Below are 22298 nucleotides of genomic sequence, written 5' to 3'. Positions count from 1 at the left end.
ATATTCTTCATACCGCCTGTATGCTGTTGTGGTGAGTGAACACACACACAAATACAATAAAAGCCCCAGTTGTTCAATCGCTTAAAAATCTTTCTAATAACGTGGAGACAGCTGCAGAAATGGACATTAAAGGTTTCCATTTTCTATAATGTGATATTTTTTACTTTTGTAGTTCATCAACTTCAGAGTTTACCTTTATTTACATTTTTTTAGGATGATATTGTGCCATAGGCTCCAATCTTCTTTACAATCCAATTTATTGTTTTTCAAGTGATAATGGATTTTGAATTTACATTTAAAAAAAAAGAAGCTAACTGCCCGTTTCTTTTTTTTTTTTTTTATGCAAATGATCCCTCTCCTTTTCTAGAACCATACAGGTAGCCTGAACATGGGTCACTACACAGCTCTGTGCCACAACACCCTGACTAGGGCCTGGCACTGTTTTGATGACTCGGCAGTCAGGGAGGTACAGGACAACCTTGTACAATCTCCAAATGCCTACATACTGCTCTACACACGAAAGCCTTTCCAAAAGCCAAAGATTAATGGACTCTGAACTCTCCAACAGCAGGCCAAAGCTATAAGAGGACTTTCTGCTTCCTGTCCATCTGCCTTCATCATCTCCCCTTCCTTAACCCAGATTTGAACTGTCTTTGAGTCTGCAGCAAGCCTGCCTTCCAGACCTCTACTTCAAATACATCAAAAGATATAGCATTAAATTGTGTGCTACTGTTATGGCCAAATGTCTTTTTTTATGTTTGTCTTACTTATTGTCTTATAACTGCAGACATAAAGGGGACGGGGCAGGGCTACCTTCAGCCTGTCATAATGCTGTTAAATTCACACACAGAAACACTAACTTGAAGCAGTTTTAATAAATAGTCGTATGAGTTGTTTGTGATTAATATAATCGTTATGTCAGAAGCAATTTTTTTAAGAGCATAAGAAATAAAATCAACACGTACAAGTGAAAAGAAAACAGATTATGATCTCATGCTAGGCAATAAGACTGTACTCAGAAAGCAGAGAATCAAATCCTACCACCTCAGATCTCTGGTCCATTCAGGAAAGAAAATATCAGTATAATTTGTGCTTGTCTGGTCAGTGATCAGTTGGACAGCAAATGGTGACAATAACACACTCGTGTGTGGGTGTGTGCCAGTAAGGTTAATTTCTCCCGTCTTTCTATTCTCCCAGGTCAGTACTGAAGACAGAAACTACTTAAATCAAATCAGAATTCCAGCCTCCCAGAAACAAAACCAGTATCACCATTATAATCCAAGGAATATGCCAACTTATCCTCTATATAGTTTTTGTTTGAATATAATAATATAAGGAAAAGAGTTAAGCATGATTAACACAAACATTTTACAACAAACTTTATAGAAGCAGGTAGGATTTTCTGTTACTGGCTGGACCAATCATGATGGATCTCAGCATCAGCATGGTTTCAAAGCATTCGGAGTCGGGTTTTAATGTCTGCTGTTAAACAAAGTGTTCCACATAAACAACTTAAAATGACTGCATATTGTATAAGTGCAAGAATGTGCCTAATGCGAACAAGCAACAATCTCAATGCTCTCCTGTAAAATTCAACACTTAAAGATCATGTTAAACTTCAGAAGGCTATAGATTACCCCTAAAACACATGGTTTGTCTTTATGAATAAGGTGATACTATGACAGCTGCTACCTTAAAAAATTATAATAATTTGGTCACTTAACAGATCAACACCTTGCCTTCGAGTATTTACATTTCTGAATGTGCAACATCAGCATTGGTATGTATGTACATGCCATCTAACTGTTAACCCTGGTGTATACATAGTACAGGAAAGCTGACAATCAGTTCTGTGATAGGGCTTTCAACACTGAGCTTATCGCAAATGATGAAGAGCATCTGAACCAGCTGTCAGCCCTACAACACGATCATCATGGTATAGGAGTCAGAGTAATAGGAGCATCTGTTTAATCACTAGATGACCAGTAATATGAACAGACAGCATGTTTTAAACAGCTATAGGGTCTTCTAGTAGCTGAAGCACTGCACAGTGTGCTCGCACCATTCTCCAATCTGGAACAGACAGGATCTCGTAGTCACTTGCTCAAGTGCATCCTCATGTACACACATGACTTGTTTACCCGCAGTGGGTACGCCAGGTCCACAGAGCTGTGATTTTTGAAAGAAAAAAAAAAACAACCTCAAGGCTTGAGTGTTGCTGCTCTGGTGTAGCGTTCTCTCTTCATAAACTGCAGCTCCATTACAGGGTGGAGTAAAACAGGATGTAGGCTGCAGAGGATTTGACAGATGAGGTGGAGATTTCAGACACCTCGTGGTCATCAAACTTGTACCAGCGCTGTCTGGAAGCATTCTTACAGTAGGCTGTGTAATGTCCACCATCTAAACCGCCATAGTGGTTCTGGTAGTGAAGACATAAGGCAAAGCTTGTCTCAACAGTTTGGTACCTATAAAATACTGCCGTTTTGAATGTGTGCTTAACATCCAGGTTTTGTCTTGGTCAATTTGTCTTGCTGTCACATGGGCAAACAGTGGTATGTTTACGGTACAGAAGCAGCTTGACCACTAGAAGTAATCTGTTATTGGCTTGTTTTTCATCTTTTTATGGACTTTATCAACCATAGGAAAGATGTAGCTGCTTAATAACAGTAATAATACTTCATTGGTCTGTGCTGTATATTATCCTCTTTTAATGCTTGTATTCTTAAGTACATTTCTTTTATTGTTGTATTTCTATTGTATATATTTATTTAATTGATGATGTACTCTATCAACATACAATCTCTTAAACTTTTAACCATTTATACGGTTTTGTAGTTTGTAAACAAAACTATCCAACAAAATTCATTTCACTTCTACTCACAGAAACTCCGTAAAGGCTGTATCTCTTCAGGTTCTGTTTGGGTCCAATGACGTACTGGGCTAGATCCAGACTGTCTAGGGAGAAGTCCACAGATGTCTGCAGCTTCTGCTTCCATCTACCCTCATAGGAGAACCTGCAGAATAGACATCCATTGAAGAAAGCTGTGTCAATGTGGTAACACTGAGAAAATGCCAAAAATATCATGTAATAAATGTATGTTGAGAGCTTTAGAAGTTTGACATACCGTTTTAAGTGCACCAGGAGAATGGGTGGGACCTTCCAGATCTCCAGTTTCTTGGTGGAATCTCTGTGGGCTTTGCAGTGTCTGCAGAACACTTTGTTGTTGTCAGTCAGCCTCTCTTCCTTGGAGAAAAGCCTCAGACAATCCTGCCAAGAAGCAGGGAATTTTCAGTGGAAGGAAAAAAAAAACAAAAACAAAACTTCTTATATAGTTTCATTTTTAAAAAGAGACAACATTTTAAGCCTCCAAGATGCAGTCATATTATGGTTTGTGTGCTTGTCAAGAAAAAGAAACATTTGATGGTTGTCAAAGTCTGGAGCAATTCAGCTTTTACATGTCAAAATACAGTATCATGTAAGTGTTCATTCTTATGTGGACGCCAATTATATCCAATTATGAAAGTTGTTTTTCACCTCACTCAACAATGAATCTGGGTATTATAAAAGAAACCAAAGGCTGAAGAAACATGTTGTCAAACTGCTTTGAGTGGTTATGTGTCTCAGTAAAGCAGTTTGCCCAGATTTAGGTGTTTCTGGCAAGCTTATCAGAAACCGTTAAAAACAGATCAAACTCTTGACACATGTTTTGGCTGACCTGCAGGGAGCATTTGCTGGTGGAGGCCAGAGGCAGGGAGAGGTACATAAAGGTCTCAAAAGTCCGTGACTTGCAGTGACAGGTCAGACACTGCACAGTGGACTTGAACTGTCCCTGGAACAGTGCTACAATGATGGACTCATTCAGCAGCTTGTGCTTGCTCCAGGCCAGGTCAGCTGCTGTCTGATCATCCAGATGGTCATTTTCCTCCTCCTTGTAACGCTTCCTGTTATCCGCCTGACACCAGACAGGGAAAGACATCATGATGGTACACAAGACCAACTGCACTTGTAGGTGTTAGCACAACCTCTCTTTGTGATCCCACTAACAGAATATGCTTGTCATAATTATTATACTGTGGATAGAACTGAAAAACAGAAGTCACTGAATTTCTAAGTGCTGAAACTTTGCATTCGACACCTATCTAATCTATTTCTGTTTTAGTAGCATGCAATTCAGCCACTTCACTCTCAGTATTATAGGCAGGAGGATATGGCTGGTAGGTTAACACTTGCTAAAAAATGTCACATTAATGAGTCTGACTGAAGCATCATTTAAAGACAAAGTGGACCGGGCCAGTCCGGTGGCAGACAGATCTGAACATCACACAAAAGGGAAGTAATGAGATGGAGAGCGTGTCATGAGAAATGCACGACATCAGCTGTTACACCCTAACTGGCCCCTCTTCCTTTAAATATGGAAGTGAATAATTTGACAATTAAAATGGGGCGGGTGTACTACTTCAGCTCAACCCCAGGTGGAGACAATTGTCACAGTATCTCCAAGTTGCCTTATCTTCTAAGAACCATCTTCACTGTCATGTTTATCAAGATTAAAAATAGAAAAATCTCAAGCTAGAAAATGATTTTCTGTCTTTTAAACAGTTCACCTAGTTCTTTTCCTATTAAAAAGCACATGAAGCCAGTCAAATCAGTCAATACAGGCAATGAGGCATGTCTTGGGTCTACATGCACAGAGGATCCAACAGAGCATCAGACCAGACAGATGCACACACACCACACTCACACTGCTGCAGGAGGACCAAGAACACACAGCTATTTACTTACTCTCTAATTTGCCATCAAAATGAAACCCAGTGAAAAAACAGAAAGAAGGAAAATGATAAAAGACTAGGTTTTTTTTATTGTTAACAGGCAAGTGTGCAACAACATACAGGGCTAGTAGAAGGCAAGCCTTAAAAATCCACGGCTGGAAATAACAAATTACTTAATACTGATACACTTAATATTTAACTTAGGGAAAGTGTGCTTTTATTTAAATACCGTCTTTTCTGTTTCTTTTGTTCCTAGCAGATATTGAAACCTTTTTTAAGACAATCTGTGCCGTACTGGTGGTTATATCCTATAGATGCATAAAACAAGTGCATGTACTACCTTGTTAAGGTCCTCATGGAGCCCATCCATGAGGAACAGCAGCAGCTCCTGGGAGTCTTGCTGGTCATAGCCAGCAAACTGCTCATTGATCTTGCCTATGGTGATCTTGAAATCCCGTGGGCTGATGCATTTGTACAGACCACTCCACAGGGCCTTCATGATCACACCAAACTCCTCCGCCACCTCCCCTTTATGGCCAAGGATGTTGTACCTAGCAGAGGAAGAAAACAACAAGCCCTTTGAATCTTTTCATTCATATCTGATTCTTTATGATAAGTAAATCCACTAATCTGGGGCCTGACCTGTTGATGTCCTCCAGGTAGCAATTGTTGTTGAAGTAGTCAGCCATTGCAGGAGTGTTACACAAACACTGCAAGATGGAGTTCATGTAGCATGTGTTTCCCAGGTTACGAAGACCAGTCAGTGAGGCACCCAAACCTCCAAATGTAGGATTCAGGTTGCGAATTTTGGCAGCTGAAGGCCGTGCAATCTCCACTTTAGAATAGACTTTAGCACTGACAGGTCTGGAACACAATGAGAACATACCAGACTACTTTCTGCAAGGTAATACAATGTGTAATAGACCCAAAGGAATACAATGAAGCTTGATTGTGATAATAAATGCCACATGCAGGACAATGTCCATTTATCACAGTTGCTGCAAAATCCAGTGATTGATGGGATGCTGAACTCAGTCAGCACCAATTGCACTGCATTTCAAATGTTGTAGTTAGATAAAGTCTAAATGTGGCTTAAATGTAAATTTTGTAACACCTAGTTCACATATTACTGTTGTTTCACCAGCACCATGCTACTTTTCTGATTATATTATAAGCTGTTTCTAACATTTTGCCTTACTTGGTGTCCCTATTGATGGTGGGTATGACAGCAGCAGTGGTCGGGGCAGTGGCCTTCTTCTGGGTCTCCTCTCTCAGGTCCTGGCTGATATCAGGAGAAGAGTAGGAGCGTTTCAGTTTAGACTGTTCCTGCTCTCGTTCACGGTTGGCGTCTGGCTCAGCTGGTCGTGATGGCTTCTGTTTGACTGTTGGTGGTGTGGAGGGTGGGGTATGGGGAACAGTGACCTCAGGAGGGTACAGGTGTACACGGTTCGTTGGGGAATGGTAGTATCGATAGGTCCCTGTCACCGTGTCAAGAAACTACAGAAAAATGGAGCAGCAGAACCATCACATTATGTAGAATCACGCATAAGAAAATAATGATTCTACAATTGAAGTATATGGCTTCCTAGCCTTTTTCATGTTAAATAAATTCTTCAATAACTCTAAATAACACATTTCAGTTTTAAACATCTGGTACCTTCATCCAACCATCTGGAAGGCCTGGTACACTCCTACCCATCTCCTCACTCCTCGCTCTGGTCAGTGGCTCCCTCTGTGGAATAAAAAGAAAAAAAAACACATGCAGTGACTTCACTAAAATTTTATCTACAAAAATCATGAGGAGTTTTACTGTATTTCTAAAGTTCAGTGTCATGGACATGTCTGGTACTGCTCAGCCATGACACTGTATGGCTTACAACACTTATGACACTGTGGTCAGTGGGTATCTTCTGTATATCAGTGATAACTTAAATCACTTATATTGATTTTAAACACCATGCAACTGACTCCCAGAAGAGAAAAAGAGAGAACTAAGAGCTATTGTCTGAGCGCAAGTCAGTAAGACAGGAGAGCAGAGACAGCCTAAAGGGACACTACACTTAGTAATTCTATATGGCAACTCTGGGTGATTATGCAGATTGGAAGAAGTGGGTGGAACCACTGTTGCAAATAGCTGTTACTATTAGAGGGGCTGTTTATTTATACAGTGCATGGATGTGTGGATTTGTGGTCTCGCCGTCTAGAAAGCAAGATTTCGTAGGTTTCTTTTCAACCACATATCTAAGACATTAGGCTTTAAGGAACGTTAAAGGTCCATTCACATTCACCCGTTGCCTTTTTTAGGCTTCAACTGTATTTTTTTCCCCTCTGGCATATTTAGTGAAGCATAATCACCACTTTAAAAATCACATAAATCCCCTGTTATTTAGTATGTGATGCAAACCTTTTCTGGGCATGTTATGACTGATCCTGGAGTGTTTGTCAGCTTTTGGTTTCACTTTCCGCCTGCACACTATGTCAACATTAAGAAATCAAATCACTGAACCCATACGTAGAACACTGCTGATTTTGTCCTGATGAGTCTACATGAAAACATTTTTTCTAGTACATTTCTGCAGTATCTCAGCCTGGGAAAGACCGTTCTTCTGCCCACTGTCCTTTCAGCTCATCAGAAGCTGCTAACAACCAGGCAGCTGTTCTGATGGCATAGACAAAGCACAGAGGTCGGAGTCGGTGAATGCTTCAATAGCGCTCACATCTCACTTTTACTGTGAACTGCCAACAAAGTTAGTGTTTAATTCCTGTTGTTACATTGGATACTTGTATTGTGACCAACAAAAGCACAAATGTTAAGCCATATTTTAACATCGAGGGGTAAAGTAACACTGATAGAAGAGGACTCACTTTTATTTCACTAACAATGTGGTTGGGAGCAGGGGAATCCAGAGACATACTCTTGGAGGGTGTGTCAGAGTTCTGCTCCTTTCCCTTTCTCTCTTTTTCCTCCGATGCCTTGTTCTCTTTGTCTTCCTGCTCTTCGGCCTTCTGCCTTTCCAGTTTCTTTTTCTCTTGGTGTCTTTTCTCCTCCTCTTCCTTTTTTCTCTTCTCACTTTCTTCCCTTTCTAGCCTTTCTTTCAACTCCTTCTCCTTCTGTTCCTTGTCCCTCCTCTCCTCCTCTAAACGACGCTCCTGGATGCGTTTTTCATGCTCTTGCCTGGCCTTCTCCATCACTGCCACTGCCTCAGAGTGTATTTGACTTTGCTCTTCTTTAGACAGAGACGTGTTGGGCATAAACGGTGGTTTGACTGATCGGTCAGGGACAGCTGGGCCATTTTGGGTGGAGTCCTTGACTGACCCATTCGGACTCAGCCGAGACTCATCAGACACCCAGACAGAGGGTTTCTGGGTACGGTCAAACTGAGACATAAGAGCAGGAAAATAAAATACAAGTGATACATACTTACACTTGAAGCATAAAAGGTATAACAGTTAAAGGGATAGATACAAAACCTGTGGGAAGGGCTTGGCTCTTGCAGGTGACTGTGATGCGCCTACCGCAGTGCCCTTTTTATTGAGGTCTTGTTCAGAACTTGTAGAGCTTGTGACAGATGAATCAATAGTGTCTGACAACCCATCTGTAATCATGGAAGTTTTAGATGTGGGGGGGTCGGCTGGTGCAACCCCATTCACCAGCACAGGAGCTGAGGGTTCCTGAGGCTCAGGTGTGATCTCAGGCTCTGGCTGAGGTGGGGTCAGAGGCTTTGGTTCCTCTAGAGATGGGTAGCTGAAGTTCACTGTTCAACACATCAAAGAAACCTCAGATTCACTTTCTTTGGAAAATAAAAACACTCCAGTTACATTAGATGAGTATTACAAGGTTAAGATTCTTGTAGGAGGATTAAATCTAAGGGCTATTTCAGGTAATCATGTGTGTGTATTACACAGTTTCCTACTCTAAGGTGTATGCTGTGTAGGTGTGATGGTGATACTCACACTGAGGGGTGGCGCTGATTATATTCTGTCTAGGGGGACGAACTTTAGCATTGGTTGTGTACATGGGATAAAACAACAGCCAGTTCTCGTAGCCCCCCTCCAGCACCAGTGGCTCACTACGCAGAATGGTGATGCTGTCCCACTGTGGAGTGTGCAAACATATTATTGTACCTCACAGGACTATTCTGCTGATGTTAAGTGTGTAAACAACAACTCACACATGAAGTTACCTTATACAAGGCATCTTTGAGGCTCTGCAAGGTGGTGCCCAGTGCAAGGTCTGTGACAGAACTGAACCAGTCCAGCAAAATAATATAATCTGTAAATCCCCGCTGCTTCCAATGCTCTTTGGACACATCTGGCAGCTTTGTCTCAATCTGATTCACAGTGATTCTGAAAAGTCATGACAATCCAGTTTAAATTAAGGGTCAGGTTTAGAAGTTGAATTTGTTCTTCCTTTGTCTGAGAGTTAGTGAAACAGACAGAGGAACAGAAAACAAGTTTACAAAAAGAAATTAGACAATACATTTGCTCACTCCAAAATTAAAAATACAATGTGAGATCAAACAATCACATCCTCCTCCCCAAACCCCATTCTCACCCTGGGCTAATGGCTTCTGCAGGCACGCTGATGCAGGTCTGGGCTGGGACCTGAATGTGAGACTCCTCAAAGTCCTTCTGGCTGCGGGCATCCATGACAATTAATGTAATTGCCTGGTCCTTCATCATGTGGAACAGTTTCTCAGCTGTGATCCCACCAGCTGGCAGCACAGCTATCAGATTACATTAGATTAGATTCAACTTTATTGTCATTACACATGTACAAGTACAAGGCAATGAAATACAGTTTAGCATCTAACCAGAAGTGCAATAACAGCAGTGAAGAGTTCACAGTATGTACAGTCAGTACTAATTTACCGATAGATATGTACAGTTGATATTTATAGTAAAATATGTAAGGTAATGTACACTATACAACAGACTTTATGGATTAAATTACAAGTAAAGTCATTATAACAACACAAGACAAAATATTGTGTTAAAAAAAAACTTCATGGGTTTATGGTTAAACATATTCACAGTTTACAGAACGATTTTGATCAATATCTCAGGAAAAAAGACAATACAGATTTATCAGATGCTTTGTTATTGTGCTTACCCTTTGATGTTGCATTCTTCAGTTCATTCTGCTCTCCTTTCACCTGACATACAGACACGCACGAACAAAGTTGATGTCAAAACAATTATCTTACAAATAAACAGTAACAATATGATTGATTTCATTGATTCCATTTCCACTTAACTTTTCCTTATATGAAATAAATTTGAATGATAAAACATTACCATTACAGGGCTTGACATTAAGCTTTACTTGCCCAATAGCCAGACTTGTCCAGAATAGAAAATGTAGGCCTATTAAAACATTTCAGACCAACTTTCAGGGAATTTGTTGTTTCACATTATAACAAGTACCTCTAAATTAAAATATTTAAGGGCGCAGCTAAATATTTATGGGCACAGCTATGTTTTCTTTTAAGAAATAACATTAATGCATCTCTTTTATTCATGTTTAACATAAAAAATATAGCTTGCATACTGCATAGGGGCAAACTGACCTTAAAAAGAAATAAGTAAAGAATTTTGAAACATAAGACCTAGTAAAATAACTATGATGACTTCTAGGATACATGACATACTGTGGAAATACCTGAACATAAATTATATTTGCCTGTATATAATCTAATTGTTATTTACACAATTTACTAAAAGCTTTTAGAATGATTTTATTTCTGCAGTAGAAAACCTTTTCATCATCCATAACGACAAAGTAACTCCAGTCTCACAAATGTCCATAAAAGTGAGTGGATACACCAATAAGTATCAACAAAACCTCAGCATTTATAAGCAAAGTATCTGCTATTTACTGCTGTTAACTTTCATTGTTATTAAACTCTATTTCTATTTTTCACTTTGCTCTATTGGTAATAGGTTAGAATTACCATGATTAGAATTAGATTAGAATTCAGACTGGACAGTACAGCAGTAAATACAGCACCAGTTTAAGTTTAGGTAAATCTGATTCCCTTTATTTCATCTCTCTGTAAAAAAGTTCTGAGCTAATCACTTTGGGTAGTCTACTTTAATGAGTTTATTAGAATTTCTGAAGAAACCAGAGGAGAAAAATAAGCTACACAACATTATCCTGACAAATAAACAGAGTAGCTTCCTTCTCTGCCTCTTATAGACTACCGTAAACAGTTAGCTATTAGCCTAAGGAGCTCGACAGTTAACACATACTGGTGATGAATGTGAGTCTGCGGGCAAAGCTAAAATGATCCCCATTCTGCAAATTCATGCTCATTTAGCAAATGTTTTGATAAATTGCTCTGACTGGCTTTTTACTATCAGAGGTTTTATTGCACGTACAGTACAGAGTAGAGGTGTTGTTACCTCAAGTACTCTAATAGACCAGCATGTTTCACCTGCACCCCCCCTTTCACCGCGGTGTCTCAGCTGTTCCCTGCTCCGTGTCCAGGAGCTCAGCACTGCTCTCATTGTGACAGACAGAGAAGAAGCCGCTCCATAAACACCAAAACCATGTTTTCCAGTTCACTAATCTCACTCACTGGTCTCTGAGTTCTGACAAAATGCTCCCTGTGCTCACAAACTGAAAGCCAAGTTGCTTTCAACACACAAAAACGGATACAGACTATCACTTGTATTTTTCACTTGCCTGATTGGGCAACTACATGACGCATTCCAGTTGCCCAAATATAGAGTTTGCTTGCCCCGGGCAAGCGTTAATGTCAAGCTATTAAAAGGGCTTAACGTGTTAACTATGTCTCAATTTAAAAATCATGATCACTGTACTTGTCTTAAAATCGATTCAACCACCCACATAATTTGTAAATAATACATGCACGCTAAAGTAGGTCTCATTGGAATTAAGTGTCTGCCACATGTCTATACATTTTAATGACCTCCTTACTTTTTTGCTGTCCTTGTTTGCTGATGATGCTTTTGGAGAGCCTTGACCATCTTTCTCTGATATTTCCTCCCTCCTTTTCTTCTCCTCTTGTCTCTCCCTCTCCTCAAGTTTTTTGCGAACCTCAACTTCCTCATACCTGTATAGATATGTAATAAATTGGCTGAGCAAAATAAATAATGTGATTACATATTAAAGTTCTGGTGCATTATTAAGGTGTGTACATTTTATGAAGGCCTCTTACCTGAGTTTAAGGCTTTCAGAGAGCTTCTCAGCTTCTTCAATGGCTTTCTTAAAGCTGTTTGGCCCCAGCATGGTCAAATAATAATCCTTTGTACATTGGAACAGAAAAGAGTTTAGAAATTACTATCTTTATTTCTTGATACTTTGCAACTAGTTAACAAGTCTATAAATAGGACTTTAGTAACAAAATAAAATATTACAATTGTACAACTATTAACTATACCTGTTGCTGCTTGAAGTCCGGTCTTTTCTTAATGATGTCATAAACTGTTAAATACTTCATGTACAGCACATAAGCTTTCTCCTCATCTCTGTCCAGACGGCACTCCTCTGCCGCCTTGAAGATTTTGCAGGCACTCTGAACATAGCTGGAACATATAAATTAATATATATTCAGCACCATGTCATCAATGTCCTTCAACTTTTCTGCTGGTTTTTTATTGTATATTATCTCCCATTTCTATTCAGTGAAGCTATAGCATTAACGCTTTTCATTGTCATAAAGTATACCACGGTCAACTGGGTATCTTTGGGTGCTAAACTGTTTAACAAAAATAATGGGTAGTTGCTGCCCTAGTTGATACCAGTAGTGTTACCTTCTGGTGCTCGTCTTATCCGCCTTAATTTCAGCCTTTTTATTGAGGTCACCCAACGAGGTGCACAGATACAGCTCCTTGACTTCGGTGGACACTGCAGGCATCTTCGCGGCTGTGTTCAGTCAGTGCTGTACGCAAGCTCGGGACATCTCTGGAAAATGTCCGTGACAGCAAAATAAAGTAAACACGCAGCTTCTAATACACTAAACTCTTCCTGTTTAAATACGCATACAATATGTTGTTGAATACAACTTCCAGTATTATCAGTATCGTCCCAGCTGCATGCTCGGTCGTGCAGCATTTAAAAATGGCCAGAGGTTAAGCTAAAAACATGACCTATCACAAGTTATATGTAGCTAGCTCTAACTGTTGGCGGCCAACATCTGTCAGCTTGTGATTGCATTTAGCTGGGGCATGATATTTCAACGCTGACAACAACAGAAAAGAGTTTTCTAGCTAACGTTAGCCGCGAACATCTGCCTTGACGGGGTATTTGCTGGATAGCTAACGGACAATTAAATTGACAGTACTCAGAGTAGAGCATAAACAAACCATTGGTTTGATATAAACACAATTTACCTAATTACATGTCAAATTAACTTTATTACACTTGGAGTTTACATAAGCAGCTAGCTAGCTACATTGGTTAGCTAGCAAGCTACACTGAGAACACGCAGTTAACTAAGCTTTAGGTTAGCTGCTGTGAGCTATTACGGCACAGGTATTCGTAGCTATAATCATAGTTCGCAATAATGAAATATCTTCCAATAATAATGCCGACATACATACAGTGACCAACTGTTTTGTAAGACATCGTGAACTTAAAAATTACCTCTTTCTCATACGTTGTATACACTTTAACTAGCGTTACTTTTTTGACAGCTGATTTCCGAGTTCTTGTTCCGCCTCCTCTTCTTCTTCTTTTGCTGTAGCTGGCATCCTCATTATTGCATCACTGCCACCTTCTGGAATCAATTTTCTCCTTCACTGACCACTTTGTCCCACCTTGTCTCTCCTGCAGTTTTCCTACAGTGAGCATACCATCTCTGACACATATTTGTCCCATGCTATCATCAAATGTTGTAAAAAGTCTCAGATTTTTACATTATTCACAAGTGTAGTGGTTGAATTGTTATGTGCTATTGTTAATCTTGTCATTTTTTCACTGCCAAAATGCCTTCAAACCACAACCTTTATACTATACCTTCATACTTCATACCACAACCCTACAGTCTACAGGGTCAGTTTGATATGCATGTTGTCCATCTGTTGCCATGTATATGATAGTGGTTGAGAGCTAAAACTAAAATGAAGCATTATTTGAGAACATCTACTTGATCTGAAAAATCTACTTATTTCAGCCTCTTCTGCAGCTAATTATTGTTAAGTGCCACTGTGAGATTTTAAAACATTGCACATTGTTTCTGTCACAGTATTTTAATCTTCATTATATTGTGAGCATAAAACAAAAGTGGAGACACATCATACTCTGGTCAATGCACTATGATCACTGTGTTACTGTATTTCACAATTAAAGATTTACTGTTTTAGTCTGTCAAACTACTTATGTCCCCCATAGTAATACTGATTGTGATAATTATTGTGATAATTATGTGCATTTTTTAATTACATGGGTTGACTGTACAGACTGTAAATGACAATTAAATGACATAATTTGCTGTTGCAATACATTTATGGCTGAAGTGACCTTGAAATTAATCCAGTTCATACTATAAAAGTTTTTAAATCCACTGTAAAGCACATTATTGTTTTTGACAGTATAACCAATAAAGATTTACACTTGGTTTAAACAGGTTTTGCTTTACACACTCAGATTTATACTTCCATTCCACAGATAAACCTTTGTGTAAAAAGAGTGAAATTTAAAAGATCACAAATGGAAGGAAAATTCTATAAAACCTCATTTTATTAAATTAATTTAAAATACTAAAAATGTATTATAACCTACTATATGATGTCATATGTCACACTAATTATCCAAATCCTCTTTTTATGAATTGCTTCTGGCTCTTGATTTGAATTATCAAGCCCAAGGTTCTCTTTGTGATATAGGCTGATGCTGTATTGACATTTTCAGCTTATTTGAATAAAAGGAACAGAATAAGATCCATCATGGAGCAATATGACTTTGATGTCACAAAGCAGCACCTGAGCTTCAATTGCACAACTACGTGGTTCAAACTGCTTTCATCAAGCAGGCACACAAGGAGCACAATAGTCACAGTGTGCTCTGCTCCATATCCCCTAGCATTTATTTATTATACCACACACATACACACACACACACACACACACACAATTTATTGTAATATATAGGTAGGTCAACACACACACACACACACACACACACACACACACACATACACACTTAATAGTCATCATTGCAGCTACTAGACTTCCTGCCTTCAGTGGATCAAAGGTCTTTGTAGCAGGGACTGTTAGAACATGTGGGTTTAAACTCAAATATGATTCAGAGGAATAATAAACTTTCAGATCACGTTTTGTGGGAAAATGGACTAGTTTAATCACAAACATAGACTTAACCCATGTAATAGCTTGGACAATGTTTAATACATACTGTATGTGATGGACTTGAAAGTGCAGCGATGTGTTGAGATATTTTGAGTTTTAATCCAGTACAGGAAATGCATCTAAATCTATGAAAACTTTTTTCATCCACACGTGGTGTTAATAAACAGACTAATGAACCCAGAGAGCGCAGACTGTTCCAAATTGACTTCTTCTAAATATCTAAGCTTATTAAATGTCCACTTGACTAGGACAATGGGTTTCAAAGGTCTTAAATAAACATCCTTCGTTGCTTTATTAGACTCACTGAATCAGCTGAATGAATTGATCGCCTCTGACGTATGCTACAGCGTGTTAGAATTATGATTATATAAACAGCAGTGTGTGAACAGTCCAGGTGATACAAAGCAGTGATAAGCTATGACACTGATGGGTTTTCCTTACTACACCCTCCTGTGTGTACTTTACCTTTGTTTGTCTTTGTAGAGTCATCACTCAGTATAAATATTGATTTTCTCTAACAGACATCTTCTGTGAAGTAGTCACAGGAGAAGAGGAAATAGCAGAGAATGCTACATGTAATCAGTGCTGAGTAGTAGCTAGTAACATGTAATCAAATTACAAAATGCATGTAATTGTAATCAGTTCTAATCAGAAAAAAACATGTAATTTAAGTACAGTTACTAATGAAATGCTTGTGATTACAAAGCACTACTACAAAACTAAAACATGTTGAGTTTCATAAACACAGATGTTATCCATCATGTCCATCATGTGCTCCTCCTACCAGGGCACCATTGAGAGCATCATCACTGGCTGCATCACTGTGTGGTACGGAGGCTGTACTGCCTCCTGCAGAAGGACCCTGCAACGCATAGTGAAAACAGCCAGCAAGATCATCGGTGCCCCTCTGCCTTTCCTTACGGACATCTTCAACCCCCGCCTCACCCACAGAGCCATCAGCATTGCTGATGACACCTCCCACCCCTCACACTCCCACTTCAGACTCCTGCCTTCAGGGGGAAGGTATCGGAGTCTTCAGGCCCACTCCACCAGACTTACAAACAGCTTCATTCACCAGGTTGTGAGGATGGGGAACACTGTTCACCGTTTAGATTTATTTATTCTATTCTATTTTTATTCTACTTTATTCTATTTTAGTTCCTAAATGTTATGGCACCCAACACTAGGTGAGAGAGAAACAGTATTTCGATTTTCTGTATGTCCTGCACATATGGTGAATTGACAATAAAATCCTTGAACCTTGAACCTTGATAAAATCCTTGAACCTTGAACCAAAGAAATCCCACCCTTTCGTTCTGACTTCTCTCCAAAGTCACTCCTCCAAAACACGATGCACACTATAAAGACTATGAACTAACTCAGCTTTGGCTCAAGGTATCTTTATTATTCCCAGGGGGCAATTTGATTCAAAGTCAGCAGTATAAACAGTCAAACACATAAGAACATCAATACCAGACACAGACTATCATTTCAAGTACCATTAAGAAGACTGATAGCAACAGGAACAAATTATCATCTGAACCTGTTTATTTTGCATCACGGTAGTTTGATTCTGCACCCTGATGGAAGTAACATAAATTCACCCCACAAGGCTTTCTGGGGAATGGCCATCTCCTCACAAAAGGAGATATAGGCAGACACAGTTTCTGTTAATTAATTTATATCCGCACAGGCATTTTTGGACATGTCCCAGTCAGTGCAAGAAAAGCAATCCCGGAGACACTGAGTGGACTTCTCCATCCATTATTTCTCTTCAGGACCTAATTTTAGGACGGAACAAGATAAACAACATTATGGTCTGACATGCCAAGCGGGGCTCTGCCAAAAGAATTATAAGCCCCTTTGACTGTCCCAAAACAAAGGTCCAGACACCTGGAGTGACAAGTTGGCAAATAGCAAGTCACATACTAATAAAAATTACCCAGAGACTTTCCCGGTTTACAGTGGTTAAAGCTGTATGTCTGGTGCAATACTCTGATGCCTGCTGCTGCCACAGATGATGGACTTCTAAACCCTATGATGACAGTGCATTTAATGTATTCATTGCCATTGGGATGAAAATACAAAGTCAAGAAATGTAACAAAAAAGCTTCTGGAAGGAAACTCCAACCCTACCTTTAAGCTCCTACAGTGTCTTCTTCTTCTACTTTCGGCTGTTCTGTTAAACTTGACATGTTTTATGCAGGATGCCCTTTTGTAGAGTCACCAGTCAAACTAAGCTACATGTTTTTGGACTGTGGGAGGAAGCTGGATTACCTGGAGAGACCCACGCAGGCACAGGGATAACATGCAAAACATGGGGTCAGCCGGGGCTATACAACAATATACGCCCAAACCCCCAAATAGCACAATCCATGCCACCCTGACAAAGCCTCTTGCCACACCATGTAAGATGTTTTAGATCAGCCACTGGGCCAGGGCGCTGTTAACTGCAGTGTTAATTATCAGTTATTAGCCTTATAGTGTTACACAGATTACCCCCATGGCATCTTTTAACTGAAACACAAATAAATGAAGGAGGGTAAATATTTAATCGGAAATGGAAGCTCACAGGTGATGCACCAAAGATTTCAATGATGGAAAGGACATGTGGAGGACATTTGTTTGATGGCTCAAATGCGTCACCACTTTTGGGTGTGTCCTTCACAAATGGGTCTATATAGTTCTCTGGTCTGTCTTGCTGAATACACAAAGCATCTTTGCAGTTACAACACGAATTATAAACCAAAGAACTCTTACCTTTAACAAAAAATGCAGCCTGAGGAGTACAATCGCAGAGGTAAATTTAGGTTCCATTTTTACTATATTTATTCTTTTTGCATAATATTTCACTGCAAAAATACCAATAGGCCTAAGCAATAAATAATGTTAAGTCATGTGTATAAAAAGTACAATAATAGCCTATAAACTCTGGTGTTATTAGGGTTAGGCTGCCGTTTCTTTTATTCAGTTAAAATGTATTTTTGTTTCTTATTTTGGTCATGTCTATTCTGAAGTTATGTCTCTGTGATATTTCATTGGCTGATTCTGTGACCAGCCTTTCCTGGGGAAACCTTGACTATTGCAAAACAAAAACAAACAACAAGCAAGCAAAAGAAAAGCAGATTTGTTCATTGTGGCTAACCTGTGAGATCCAAGTGCCCTACAGTGCCCGTAAAGCACAGCTAAAACGTGCTTTGTGTGGAGGATTGGTGAAAAAAGGTGTGATGCTCTCGTTTGCGGTGGCTGAAAGTGAGGCGGAGGGAGCGGCACAGGTGGCAGAGGTTGCTGGCGTGTTTGTCGTTGCTGTGGAGCCTATGTCCACCGAGCATCTGCGTTTAGAGCATGAGGTCCAAGCTATGCATCTCTGCTGCTTCCACACCTGTGTCTATCCACCAAAGCGCTGCTTCAGCTGGGTTTGTTGTGCGCAGGAGCACACTGCAGTAAGCCCCACTGAGCGATCAAATGGGCTGCAGCTTTAAATTGGCCCAGAGCGTTTTGGTCACTGTTGTTTCAGTGAAAGTTTGCAGGAAAAGCACAAGATTTCTGTTCCACTTTGTCAATTTAAGAGGGTCTAGAAAATCTAACTGGGGAAAATATATCTCTAAGCATATGAACTTGTACCAGGGCCATATGGCACAAATGAAGGAAGAGTGATACCTTCCGGTCTGAGTTTTGGCCTGAGTTTGGTTTGATAAGTGAATGCGTTTTAAGTAACAACGCTATATAAGTTAAACGAGCTAATTATGCTACAGGGGTTTAAAGTGTTTGCTAGAGTGTTTGATGACTTGTTAACAAAAAGCTAAGCCGTCCTGATGCCAGTAGGGCATCAACCCACCCCAGGCGGTCGCGCCCCCAGGTGTTTAAAGATACCTTATAGGCTTTTGATCATTTTATTTCGTTTTCACATATTTACTGTGGCCTAGTTGTTTCTGGTCCACGTGGGCAAGGTGATAAGTGATGTAGGAAACTCGGTTACTGTGAGGCCTCGTTTGTTTTGCACTGCTATGAGTGACTGTGCACTATGACTGTAGTTGTGCGTGTTGCCTGTGATTATTAAAGTACACGTCTTAACCATTTTATAATCTTAACAGGCTACTTTTGGCTGATCTAACGTCATTGGGCTTTCGAAATGTGATTTGCCTGTTGCAATGATTGTGATATCAGGCTAAGACAAGCACGAGGAAAAGATTTCTGTTGAAGAGAGCGCCGCTCCCCCGATTGAAAACATCGCGTCTATATGCTTTAATAAAAGCAGCTGTGCTGGCCGATGCGTTTACACCGACTCACAAAAGTGTATTTTCTGTGCTAGTCTTCCAGTGTTAATTGTGTCCCAGGAAAAAGAACACCGCCCCAAAACCTATGTGCGTAAAAGCGCAGAAAAGGGACAGATCCGCAGCTGCTTTTACTGCTATGAGCCTGGCCACTTATTGTTGTTCGTCCCGCTTAAACAAAACAAAACAGTCTGATTAAAAGCATGCAGTATCTCCATTTGAACCACTCTCCAAACCTCTGTATGAAATACAGTATGACAGATTATTGTTATAAGCCGTTCTTATCCAACTGTTTCATCTCATTAACTAGTGTAGAACTGTCAGGTGTGACAGTTCTCCGTGATACTGGTGCCCACCTGCCCAATGTAGTAAGAAATGTAGTACTGCTGTCAGACCAGACATCCTGACACTTTGATTTGTTGGCCCATATATGTTTGTTGCCCATCCAGAAGTTCTATTCAACTCCATGAACTGCATCAGGTGGCAAATAAAACAAGTGTTGTAATTAGCTTTCTATTTCCATGCTACAATCATGCATAATACATTTTAAAAGGAAATATTATTCCAGCTGTTACAATGCATTGTCTATCACCAATAAGGTAAGGAGCTGGTGGATTACATCACACAGTACCTGGGCTCCATCAGAGAGAGGAGGGTGATTCCAGATGTGAAACCAGGCTACATGAAGGAGCTTCTCCCTGACACTGCCCCTACAGAGCCGGAGGACTGGGAGAATATCTTCAATGACATTGAGAAAGTCATCATGCCGGGAGTAAGGTTCTACTATCTCTTATCATCATATTAGCCATTTGTAACTCTGGCCAAAATGCAGGTATTTTCTTATCTCTTTCACCAGGTGGTTCACTGGCAGAGCCCTTATATGCATGCCTACTACCCCAGTCTGACATCGTGGCCCTCCATGCTCGGGGACATGCTGGCAGATGCCATCAACTGTGTTGGGTTCACTTGGGTAAGAGCAACACACACCAGTTTCTCCACTACACCATCACAACAATGAAGTCCTGATAAATCAAACTGTCTGTGCCGGTTTGGCCAGGCCTCTAGCCCAGCATGTACAGAGTTGGAAATGCATGTGATGGACTGGTTGTGCAAAGCACTAGGCCTCCCCTCCTTCTTCCTGCATCACCATCCTGACAGCAGAGGTGGAGGCATACTGCAGGTGTGTGACATCACCTTGATGTGTTTGTTTTAAACCCAAACCCTTGATCGTAGTCTCTGTGGTAACTGGAAGCTGAGTGTCTTCTTCTACTTGACTCTCCTGTTAGGGCACAGTCAGTGAGAGCACACTGGTTGCTCTGCTGGCAGCCAGAAAAGACAAAATATTGCAGCTGCGGGCCGAGCTTGACCAGGACATGGATGACTCAGTTCTAAATACAAGACTAGTGGCCTATGCATCAGATCAGGTCAGTGTTATCTCTTCTAGTACAGCTACTTACTATGAATCAGTTGAAATCATCTGATTTGATGTAATGACTCCATTTACAGGCTCATTCCTCAGTTGAGAAGGCAGGTCTGATCTCTCTGGTAAAAATACGGTTTCTACCCACTGATGAACAGCTGTCTCTTAGAGGAGACACACTGAAACAAGCCATAGAAGAAGACAGGAGAAGGGGACTGGTCCCTTTCATGGTAGGTGCTTGGCTTTTGTTTGATTGTTTTTACAATAATATACTTTTTAAAGGATCTGAGTGCTTCTATCACGGCAAATGGCTAAAGCAAACTTTTATAGTATATTGAAATAAAAAAAAAAAGTTCTGCCTATTATAGCAGCTAAAACAAACGAAGTAAACAAACAAACAGAATGGAAAATGGCCTGTGGCAACATTAATTATGTATGATTTGTGAGGCTAACATGAAAAAAAGCCATTTGTTTTAGAAAATGACTAAAATATCTAAACCATCCATTATCATTTTAACACTGAACTTTACATTTGTCTCCTGTTCAGCTGTGTGCAACTTTGGGGACTACAGGAGTGTGTGCCTTTGACAAGATATCAGAACTGGGACCAGTGTGTATGTCTTCAAATTAAAACTCCAATGATGTGTGCTTTGACACTTTTGTATAATGCAGTACTTGCATTTTAACCTGTTTTGCAGGTGCAGAAGAGGGACTGTGGCTCCATGTTGATGCTGCGTATGCTGGCTCAGCCTACTTTTGTCCTGAGCTGCGCTGGTCACTTGAAGGCATTGAATTTTCAAACTCCTTTGTCTTTAACCCTTCCAAGTGGATGATGGTTCATTTTGACTGCACAGCTTTCTGGTAAGTTACAATATTTAAGCCTCATCTCACATTTACAGAAATAAACATTACATATGAAAGTGGATCTGAAATTAAAAACCAGTAAATCCAAAGTTAATGTGAACGATGCTGGTTGGTTGATAATATGGTAATTTTTTTTTTTAAACTCAGGATAAAGGATAAATATAAGCTACAACAGACCTTCAGTGTTGACCCAGTTTATCTCAGACATGAAAACTCACAGGCAGCCACTGACTTTATGGTATGACTTTATATTCATGAAATTAAGCATTCACCTGTCATAGTGAATCATTTCATCCAATAACAGAACTTTTTTCTGTTGGTCAGCATTGGCAGATTCCCCTTAGCAGACGTTTCCGTTCCCTCAAACTCTGGTTTGTCATGCGTTCCTTTGGACTGAACAACCTCCAAGCTCATATCAGACATGTAAATGGCATTCACTTCTCTTTCTATCATCAAATTAGACAATAACCATTAGTATTTACAGAATGAAATTCTGAAATTACAGTGACAGCCAACAGAATTTTCTTTTTTGTTTATGTTTCATAATTGTGTATAGTTTTCATTTGTTTGTAGGGAATTGAGATGGCAAAGCTCTTGGAGTCTCACATAAGGAGTGACCCAAATTTTGAGGTTCCTGC

At 39.9% G+C, this 22298-nt stretch overlaps 2 protein-coding genes across 2 annotated transcripts in view; one reads left to right on the top strand and one right to left on the bottom strand.

Moving 5' to 3' along the window:
• Positions 1-856: 856 nt before the first annotated feature.
• On the bottom strand, positions 857-13488 carry usp8 (ubiquitin specific peptidase 8). Its single transcript, XM_020605804.1, has 19 exons — positions 13382-13488; positions 12550-12700; positions 12177-12321; positions 11955-12040; positions 11714-11849; positions 9884-9926; positions 9326-9497; positions 8955-9117; positions 8725-8866; positions 8242-8525; positions 7636-8148; positions 6428-6502; positions 5969-6267; positions 5413-5634; positions 5111-5321; positions 3717-3953; positions 3126-3268; positions 2882-3014; positions 857-2419 (listed from the first exon to the last, which is right to left on the bottom strand). The coding sequence occupies exons 2-19, from the start codon at positions 12651-12653 to the stop codon at positions 2261-2263; spliced, it is 3267 nt and encodes a 1088-aa protein (XP_020461460.1). The 5' UTR covers positions 12654-12700; positions 13382-13488; the 3' UTR covers positions 857-2260.
• A 4386-nt stretch (positions 13489-17874) lies between these two features.
• The window catches only part of hdc (histidine decarboxylase), a 5576-nt gene continuing 1152 nt past the window's right edge, over positions 17875-22298 (top strand). The window contains 11 exon segments of the mRNA XM_020605859.1: positions 17875-17902; positions 19976-20148; positions 20233-20346; positions 20434-20556; positions 20663-20800; positions 20883-21026; positions 21344-21410; positions 21495-21657; positions 21808-21898; positions 21985-22083; positions 22234-22298. The exon segment at positions 22234-22298 is cut by the window's right edge and continues 10 nt beyond it. Of these exon segments, the coding sequence (XP_020461515.1) occupies positions 17875-17902; positions 19976-20148; positions 20233-20346; positions 20434-20556; positions 20663-20800; positions 20883-21026; positions 21344-21410; positions 21495-21657; positions 21808-21898; positions 21985-22083; positions 22234-22298 (1205 nt within the window).

Source organism: Monopterus albus, unplaced genomic scaffold (genome assembly GCF_001952655.1).
Source record: "Monopterus albus unplaced genomic scaffold, M_albus_1.0 scaffold72.1, whole genome shotgun sequence".
In the NCBI taxonomy this organism is placed as follows: domain Eukaryota; kingdom Metazoa; phylum Chordata; class Actinopteri; order Synbranchiformes; family Synbranchidae; genus Monopterus; species Monopterus albus.
Note: the sequence above shows the minus strand (reverse complement) of the source record. Positions and strands in the feature narration are given on the sequence as shown.